At 34.8% G+C, this 10279-nt stretch overlaps 1 protein-coding gene across 2 annotated transcripts; it reads right to left on the minus strand.

The window, feature by feature from the left end:
• Positions 1 to 1223: 1223 nt before the first annotated feature.
• Positions 1224 to 8575, minus strand: LOC107825819 (rhomboid-like protein 15). Of its 2 annotated transcripts, none has more exons than XM_016652733.2 (13): positions 8432 to 8575; positions 7105 to 7270; positions 6064 to 6367; positions 5840 to 5872; positions 5659 to 5750; positions 5420 to 5493; positions 4214 to 4308; positions 4059 to 4128; positions 2598 to 2767; positions 1889 to 1940; positions 1753 to 1809; positions 1574 to 1645; positions 1224 to 1494 (listed from the first exon to the last, which is right to left on the minus strand). In XM_016652733.2, exons 1-13 carry the CDS (start codon positions 8453 to 8455, stop codon positions 1489 to 1491), a joined length of 1215 nt encoding a protein of 404 aa, XP_016508219.2. In that variant the 5' UTR covers positions 8456 to 8575; the 3' UTR covers positions 1224 to 1488. The 2 variants fall into 2 exon arrangements, with proteins under 2 accessions (XP_016508219.2, XP_016508218.2); XM_016652732.2 differs by having other exon boundaries at positions 4059 to 4131.
• Between the last annotated feature and the right edge of the window lie 1704 nt (positions 8576 to 10279).

Below are 10279 nucleotides of genomic sequence, written 5' to 3' on the forward strand. Positions count from 1 at the left end.
AAAAAATAAAATAGAAAATTTAATGAAAAAAAGAGAGGAGAAAACATGTATAATGTAGTTGTTCTAATAATTGATTTAAATAAGAAAAAAAGAGAAAAAGAAAGACAAATAATATATTATACTATCAGTTATATTAAAGAAGGTGAATAAACGTTTATTATATCAGTTATCTTTTATTATTGTATAAAAAAAGAAGAATAAAGAAAAGGAGCCAAAAAAATGAATGTAAATTAGATCATGTACGAGTTAAATTAATTTAGAAAAGGAAGAAGAAATAAAGAAAATGAACAAAAGGAAAGAAAAAAGAGAAAAAATAAAATAAAAGAAAGGAGTCAAAATTTAGTATGGAATTGGATTATTTGAAAATAATAAAATAAAGAATAATATAATTTAAAAAAGAACGGAGAAGGAGAAAGGGAAAAAATAAAGAAAAAGGAGAAAAGAGAAAAGGATAAAAAATAGTCAATTACCCACAAAACTATCGTGGGTAGGAAAGGTAATTAATTTAGTGGGTAGAAAATAAATAGGTAGACAGGGATAATTAGTTTGATTTTTATGGGTATAGTAACTCTGCTTTAAACGGATGTGAGAAGTTACCTCCTTTCCCTTTTTATTTTCAATTACTTAGACGTTGTTGGCATATATATTTTAAGTTCCAAATCAGTTACTGAAAAGGAAAATTACCTATAGTTGTGGCCTGTGGATATCCATGTAAACTGAGTAGGTAGGAAAAGAATCCACCCGCACTTTTGAAAAAATTAACTGCATTAAGCATTTATCTTTTAACAGTAATCCGTTATTTACAGTTTCATAACTTAGTGAGCTTGGTTTACTATACTAGGAGGATTCGAAATCGTGATGTAGTTCCATCATACATTCTATAACTCATAGAAAGATGAAATTGCTCGTCGTGTATAACTACCAGCGCCGAAATTCCTGTGTTGGACCAAAAACTTCATAGGAAAAAAAGGAGGAAAGCGTATATATCAAGGAGGAAAAAGAAAGATATTTGCAGTTAGAATTGCAGTTAAAAAGAGAGAAAAGTGAATTCATTCTCATATTGAATGGGAGGACCACGAGGTCACGGGTTCATGCCTTGGAAATAGCCTCTTTCAGAAATGCATGGTAAAGTTGCGCACAATAAGCCTTTGTAGTCTCGCCCTTCCCGACTCCACGCATAGGGGGAGCTTAGTGCACGGGGCTGCCCTTTATTGGATGGGAGGACCAGAAAAGATGATTCATTGATATTGCAGCAAGTAAAACCACAAAAGCAGTTACTGTATACAATTAAGATCTGCTTTATGTGGGTCAGGCGTAAATCACACACATAAAGGCCTTCCTTCTCTCGACAAATATTGGGTAAATTTGATGTCAGAAAATATATACAAAAAAGAGGAAAAAACCAGGGGTTCATAATCAGATAACTGGTTTTGCAAAGCCTTGGCATTTAGTCATGTTATGATGTTAATCTGATGACCGCATTTCGTATTAACCCTGCAAATGAGATGTTTGAAAGAACCAGTAAGAATAAAGCCCCCTATGTCTGGGATAATAAACACCCGAAAAAAAATACCTGCTGGCTTAAAATTTCTACAGCAACATTTATGTCCCCTTCTGCTGCTGCCAGTGCCACTTCTACTTGTGTCTGAGAAAGTCAAGATGGTTAGCGCATTCATGAGCCAGAAGTTAGCGCATTCATGATGCATTCAAACTAAAACCACCACCATTAGCGAATCTGAACCATAACTGTACCTTCTCAAAACCCATTGCAACAAGCTTCTGAACACTTTCATCTGAGGGAATGGAGCCCTATATACAAAGAGATACTTTTAGCATTGACAATTGTAAGGATAACAATTAGCAAGGGTCCAAAGTCTGGATCATATACCTGCTGTCCTATCGGTCTGGTAGCTCCGGCCGTAGCATCTACTGCTGATTGTCTGAGTAGTCAAACAGAATCAAAATATAACACTGTGTTTAGAGCAAATCACGATACCAATCACTTAGGTTTTAACAATAAAAGTGGAGCTATCAATCTCTATCCGCAGTTGAATGCCAGCCAATTATTGAAATTCGAGCCTCTGCTTGTGATGTGGATTATTTGATATAACTCTACTGTGATATAGATAGAAATCAGAAAATCCAGAAGAAATTATATTGTGTAAATGAAGTGTAGTTTTGTGAAAATATTGAACAAAGCCAGCTTTTCTTATCTGTAGTGATATAAGTCATATAACTTAAACTTGGTTACTGGATATGCCAAATTTCAACACCTGTATGCCAGCTAATCACTAAATCAGATAGCAGTATAAATAGGCAGCAGAATGTGTGTAGTTTTGTGAAAATATTGAACAAAACCAGCTTTTCTTATCTGTAGTGATAAGTCATATAACTTAAACTTGGTTACTGGATATGCCAAATTTCAACACCTCTATGCCAGCTAATCACTAAATCAGAAAGCAGTATAAATAGGCAGCAGAATGTGAAATGCAATTAAAAACAGATCGATTTTCGTGCAACAACCAATGATTAAGATAAATTCAAAATCGATATGATTACCATCAATTTAGCATCTAACGACAGTCTGTTTCTAGTACCTTCCAGTTAAGCTCCGCTCTCCACCTAGTGCTGTTGGAGCTGAAATACGCTCAGGGCTGTTGCTACCACTCAGGAGCCTAGCCTGTAACGTTGAATCATGATTTCCAGTGGAGGTTTGAGAAGTTAGAGTTCTTCCTCTCCCTGGAAACCTGCTATCATCTGTCACCGGCTGCATTTTCAACAAGTTAATAACTTGATAAGACTTCAATTCAAGATTTTTATGCATGGACACGACACACACAAAAGAGAGCTATGTAAGTAGTGACTATTAAGCAGTTGTGTAGTTTGTTGAGAATTCTGCAAGAGAAGGTTGATGAGTAGATCTGTGAGACTCATCAATACACAGGTTAGAAAATGGCATTGACTTCCTCTCATTCACAGCCCACTAGAGACCAAGCTCAATTACAGCTTTACCTACTTTGTTAAAAGAAATTTCTGCTGACAAGAAAAGGAGGACAAGATAGACATCAAGCTAAATAGATAGGGAAATAACATCCATACCCTCTCAACTCCTCCTAACCTAGACCAGTCAACGGGACATTTGAGAGAGAAATATGGGCTCGTACCACATTAAGTCCGAGAATTCAACTGTTTATATTTTTTATCAATCACCAAAAGTTCTTCCATTCCAACTTCTGTGATTTTTCTTCCAAAATTCTAAGAGGAGGTAACACGTGCTTTGAAAACTCAATTCACTCTATGAAATGGAATCAAATCCATTTTTGTGAGATAATAGAGAAGATTGTATTTTAACAAACCTTGTAGTTCACATATTTATGAAAACCTTCACAAAAGTTATGCAAAAGTAAATTAGGATCCCCTCCCAAGAAAAGAAAATAAGAATAAACAAAGGAGAAAAAGAAGAAGAGGAAAAAATAAATAAATTACTCTATAACACACTGACAAACAAATTATACCACTTCATATAGTGGTGCTGTTTTAAATCTTATTCAAAACCAGAAAGAGTATACTTATGGTCATACAAAAATTACTTAATAGGAACCCAAAAAAAAAAAGAGATGTTGTAAACTATTTTTCTTTTTCTTACTTGATTCCAACTAATATGGTCTCTACTTATGTTCATTTCAATCACTACTTTGGTGATTACCTTTAAATGTGATAACAGGAAACTTGGGTAGGTTGTGCAATTATTCTCACAGGTTACATACAGGGTTGCATTGCAATTTATAGAGTATGAAGGTCAACAGTCTCAAAGATAACAAGAGAGAAGTTGTTCTCCCTAATAAGCTTGTCATCACCAGCATTGAAATCAAACAAACATAGGGTTCCTTTATGTCATTTATCTACCATCTCTCTCACTGCTATTCATATATTTCTTACCCAAAAAATTTACCAAACATAGTTTCATGCATGTACTATTTCTAAAGAGAAGCAAGGTCAGATTAATCCAATACCCATATGTTTATCTTCTAAGCAAGTCTGGATAATCTGGAAGATACCTGAGCAGAGCTCTCCCTCTGTGGCATCCACGAAGAAAGGTTCTCCCAAATATTTCCAGAAAGCACTCCACTTCTGAAAGGAAGAAACATCACTATTTCTGCACATGCTCAGATTAAATCAGTAAGATTATAACTAAATTAAAAACAGGATCTACCTGGAGGTCACAGTTTGAATTGAATGTGTGGGTAGGTATCCTGCACCATTACCACCAGTGCTCATAATAAACTTTGGTCGCCTCACGCAAGTTGACTGCCCAAAAGATAGATATTAGTATTTTGCTAATTTCACTTTGTCATTGAAGTGCATCAACCAAAACGAAATTGAGAGGTGGGCGAGGGCTTAGGTGTGCCATAAAAAAAGCATGCTTCAACCACTAAAATGTTCTAATGTTCTATACATTGATCCGATCTTTCAATATAACAATAATGAACAAACAATTTTTCTCTTGTTCAAGTTAAATACAGAAAACCTAAAGGGACTTAACCGGTTTGACAATCAAAAGGGAGAAAGATGTGAGTGCCTTAATTTTGGATATAACAGTAATGAACAAACAATTTTTCTCTTGTTCAAGTTAAATACACAAAAGCTAAAGGGACTTAACCGGTTTGACAATCAAAAGGGAGAAAGATGTGAGTGCCTCAATTTAGGATTGTTTTCGACAGCTATAAAAGTGTTTCCCCCACAGGTTGTGATCTTTTGGGTCTTCTCTCATCAAAATTTTGGGTTCTTGTACACTCCCTTGAGTGTCATTCTAGTAAAATTATACATATACCAATTGAGAAAAGAATGAACCAGAGATATAATACGGCATATAATATGGCCTACGGAAACACTTATCTTTGGGATTTCAGAGAAGAGAACATATAGAATCGGCACAACTCTGCACAAGGACGTGAAGCAGCATCTACTTAACAGCATTGTTATCGCCTAGGACAAACCACCCACGGCAGCAATAAACGAGAGGCAACAATTTCTTGTACTAATTAAGATGCAAACATATTATCTTTTCGCTTGGTTACCCACCGGACCATTTTGGATTAAACCATCGTCCCCTGTCAACTATTAGTAGTGTCTCTGGCTGTGACAATTTACCATGCAAATGCCCTGATCATAGGCTTAACTTCCTTTTTTTTTTTTTTTTTTTGATAATAGGCTTATCCTATTTAAGATTTTATTAGCTACAAGATGCCAAAAAACCAAGGTGGGAAGTTTAAGTATCAAGGAAAAATGAAGCAAACAAGCAAGCCAAGTCAATCAGAAGGGTGATGCTCCGTGTCACTTTATACCTCAAAGTAGAGCACACACTTGGTTTAAGAGTTAAGAAATATCGGAGTATCTTACTTTTCTTTCGAGAACTTACTAGATATGAGGAAGATTCAATAGCCGAGAAGAAAGAAGTCCCCGGTATCAAAACATTGAACAATCCATATGTATCTGGTACCATCAAGAAAAGGGAAGGGAAAAAGAAAAAGTTTTAAAAGATATATGAATACAAATTAAGATGTAAAGATTGTGGCCGTAATTATCATGATATCACAAATGATAGGGAATAGAATTTTGAAAACTTGAAGAAGGTCCAGCAGGGTGAAAGTTACTTACATGCAAATCCAGACAAAATACCACATAGATGTCCAAGTAAGGAGACATTACTCATAACAAGCTGAAACACTACCAATAATATCAATGCATACCTAGTGGAAAAACAATCAATATTATAGCATAAGATGCTATGATGCGAAACGTACAACCAAATACAATTATCGGAAAGTTACACTGTTACCATTTAGCAGGCACATTGAAAAGCCCAAACACACTGCAAAAAGAAGCAAACTGACATTAACAAACACATGATTCCAACAATTCAAAATTGATCTGAGGTGACCAGTCATATCTAATCTCATACAGTCATTTTACCAAACCTATCCGTGAAAGAAACGAAAAAAAACCATACTTTAATTGATTTAAAAAGAAGATACAGTATCCAGAAACAGGAAACAAACAAACCTTCTAGTTTGATCCCCACTTAGACTCGTCTCAATCACAATCATTGAAAATAAGATGCCTGAGAAACCTATAGCACATTCGTCCATAAAGTATGGAGAAGGATGAAAGGGATTATGAGCAACCAACAATGCTATAAGAAGATGGAATAAGGCACTGCTAATGGCCAACAGAACAATTATGTATAACAGGCGCACAGATCCCATAATCCTCTCCAGCTCAGAACCCAAAGGAACCAAAGCTAACATATTAAACAGAACGTGCAGTAGAGAACCATGAAACAGAATTGAGGTGAAAATCCTGTAAACTGCCAGAGAAACACAAAAATAAAATGGGTGTCAACATAAATAAGATGCAAAGTTATGCTAGAAATGACAAAGAAAGAAAGGATATCAAAATTATAGCTCCACAAAAGGCATACATGTACTGCAGAGCAAGCAAATCAAAGTTGAAATTACGTGATTCATCGCGAATGAATGAAAAATACAAGTGGTATCTTTTTGAAAGTTAGTTTTTGTGCGGCAAATGCACGAGAAGAGTATGAAAGAGTAAGGGTGCCAGCAGCTATTAAGCAAGTGAACGATTAAAACAATTGATCATCAGAAACTAATTCCTAGCTAAATAACCACTAAGCAAGTGAAATTACGTGATTCATCGCGAATGAATGAAAAATACAAGTGGTATCTTTTTGAAAGTTAGTTTTTGTGCGGCAAATGCATGAGAAGAGTATGAAAGAGTAAGGGTGCCAGCAGCTATTAAGCAAGTGAACGATTAAAACAATTGATCATCAGAAACTAATTCCTAGCTAAATAACCACTAAGCAAATTTGCCCCTCCCTCCCCCCCCCCCCCCCCAAAAAAAAAAAAAAAACTCATCAATGGATGCTAGACAATAGCAATGTATAATCATCCTCAAATTCAATTGAAAAGATTCAATCAAATTTATCTTTCAGATATGGAAAGAGTAATTTGAGTGCAGCTTAACAGGGTTTCTTCTTAACAGGCACAATTTGATGTATGAGCAGCATTATAAGTGACCGTGTACCTTGAAATCGAGAAATTACAGCAGAGGGCCAGAAGCATACTTCAGCAAAGGAGTCATATCCAACCAAAAGGCAAACCAAGTAAATTACCCCACAAACAACCACCACTGCAGATGTAAGTACAGGAATTCCTTCCCACCACTGTCCCATCCTTGTCTGCAATCCCGCCTACAAACAAATTGGAACAAGTGACAGTCAACATAAAAGCTATTATTCCCACTAACTCTTGTCTTTGAAATCCAAGCTAGACATGATGCGGTACTAAGAAATATGTTCCAATTTAATTGTCTGAAGTAGGAATATGTAGAACACGAGATAAAATGGATAAGATAAGAAGACAATATCTCTAGTTGCTTCTTATCGGAAGAATAATAAAGTAAAATGGCGGATCTGATAACTCGGTAGTCCTTGATCTAAATATCACTTTTTGCTTCGAAGTGACACTTAAAAATAAAGAGCTAATAGAAATCTTTTGAAAAAAGGAAAAGATAGACACATAATTTGGAATGAAAAGAACTGTCTAAAATAAAAAAATCACTGGCCAATCCATTATAATAATGAATTGCTTAAATGTTAACGAATTCAAGATCATTCTTCAAAAGCAATATAAAGCACATTATTGTTGCAGCCTTGCAGTGACATAATCACTGCAAGAATATAAAGAACAATACAGTTATTGAATATAAACTTTACTAACAATATTTGAAATCGACTGTACTAGCTGAGGCAAGGTTACAACAACAAGAACAACAACAATCCCAGTGTATTCCCACAAGTGGGGTCTGGGAGGGTAGTGACGTAGTGTGTACGCAAGCCTTACCCCTACCTAGTGAAGGTAGAGAAGGTTACAAACTTTATGCAATTCGTGATTTTGAAGAAAAAATAGCTTTATGCAAAAACATTCATTGCCAGTGAATTGCTCATAGCTTTGCACCATTATACTATATTCACTACTAGATTTTAATATATATCAAATAAAAATCACACTAATTTCCAATTGTATCATCAAAACATGTGACGCGTCACAGTTACATACAGTCAACAGAAATAGTCCCTCAATAAATGACATGACCAAAAATGAAAACTAACTTCACAATCATGAAAATACCTTATAATTTTCAGTAATGCTAAAAAAAATTAACCCTAAGTTACTCTAGTTCTCCATAACTAAACATGATCAGAGATTCAGAATTCAAAAATCAAGCATTTTCACTACATTTTTATAAACCCCAATACTTTTCTAACTTCAATAAGAATAGAACCCTAGCATACAAAAAGGATAAGTGAATAACTTGTAGATCGAAAATGAAAATGATGAGAAAAAATTACCTCAGGCACAATGTTCGGTCTCATTTTCACCGAGTTTTTTCTTATTTGATTTCCAATTCGAACGTTGTTTTTTCAGGTAGTGTAGAACTCAAGACTGTATATTTATATATACTCCTGGCTTTGGGTCGGGTCGGGTCTGAATCTGAATCAATTCAATTCAATGGAATAGGCACGAATCCATTTGTAGCGACCCGCTTGGATCCGAATAGTAATCTCTTCGTTACTAAGTTTTCTGTGAGGACGTGTTAATTTCTTTTCTTTTCTTTTTTAATTATTATTTATTCTCTAGGACTGCTTTAATATTATGTTAATGTTATAAATATATTATATTATAAATGTTCATTTAGTACTCCGTTGTAAATAAACTTCCTGAAGAAGCTTATCCATATGGGACTCCACCGTAAATATGTTTATCTATTTAAGCACTCTATTGGAAAAATAAGCTTCCTGAAGAAGCTTATCACTTCGATACCCGGTTATGGATAAACATTACTCTCGGTAAAAGATTATCCATACCGGGTATAATAAGTTTATCCTTTCAGTTACCAGTTATGGATAGATATTATCCCCGGTAGAAGATTATCTATACCGGGTATAATAAGCTTATCCTTTCAGTACCCAGTTATGGATAAACATTACCTCCGGTAGAAGATTATCCATACCGGATATAATAAGCTTATCCTTTCAGTACCCAATTATGGATAAATATTATCCCCGGTAAAAGATTATCCATACCGGGTATAATAAGCTTATCCTTTCAGTACCCAGTTATGGATAAACATTACCCCCGGTAGAAGATTATCCATATCGGGTATAATAAGCTTATCCTTTCAGTACTCCGTTATGGATAAACATTGCTCTCAGTAGAAGATTATCCATATCTGGTATAGTAGCAGCTTACACAGCAGCTTCCTTTCTTCTATAAATAGAAGAGATTTCAGTTCATTATGTACATCAGTTTGAATTCGAATAATATATCAGTTTCTCTCTATACTTGTCTTTACTTTATAGTCTTTATTTTATAACAAGTTATCAGCACGAGACTCTGCCATCGAGCAAATATTTTGAAAGTATCTGAGGTAAGAACTTTCTTTTCCTAAATAATGTCAAATCTTTCTAAACTTGAATTTGTAGCTCTGGATATATCGGGCAAAAGTTACATGTCTATGCTGAAATTCATCTTGATGCGATGGGTCTGGCAGACACCATCAAAGACAAAAATCAGGCATCAAACCAAGACCATGCCAAAGCAATGATATTCCTACGCCATCACCTTGATGAGGGCCTGAAAATGGAATATTAAATTAGGCATCAAACCAAGATCCAGTCATACTGTGGAATAATTTGAAAGATAGATATGACCACCTGAAGATGATCGTTCTTCCACAGGCACGATATGATTGGACTCATCTAAGGCTACAAGATTTTAAATCTATCAGTGAGTATAATTCTGCTATGTTCAGAATTATTTCCCAATTGAAGTTATGTGGTGATAATATTACTGATCATGATATGTTGGAGAAAACTTTCACCACTTTTTATGCCTCGAATATGCTCCTGCAGCAGCAATATCGAGAGATTGGATTTAAAAAGTATTCTGAACTTATCTCACATATTCTTATAGCCGAGCAACATAATGGGCTATTAATGAAATATCATTGTAAGCACGTGATTTTTGCCCAATATGAGAATTACTCCCAAAAAATTCAAAAATAAAATGATTTTTCTTTGGTGTGCAATTTTGTGATATTTTGTGATATTTTGAATAATTATTTGTATTTGTTTGTGCATGTTTATTTGCTAAATTAATAAAAAATACAAAAATATGTCGCATTTTGCATGTAGGAT

Source organism: Nicotiana tabacum, chromosome 5 (assembly GCF_000715075.1).
Source record: "Nicotiana tabacum cultivar K326 chromosome 5, ASM71507v2, whole genome shotgun sequence".
Lineage (NCBI taxonomy): Eukaryota > Viridiplantae > Streptophyta > Magnoliopsida > Solanales > Solanaceae > Nicotiana > Nicotiana tabacum.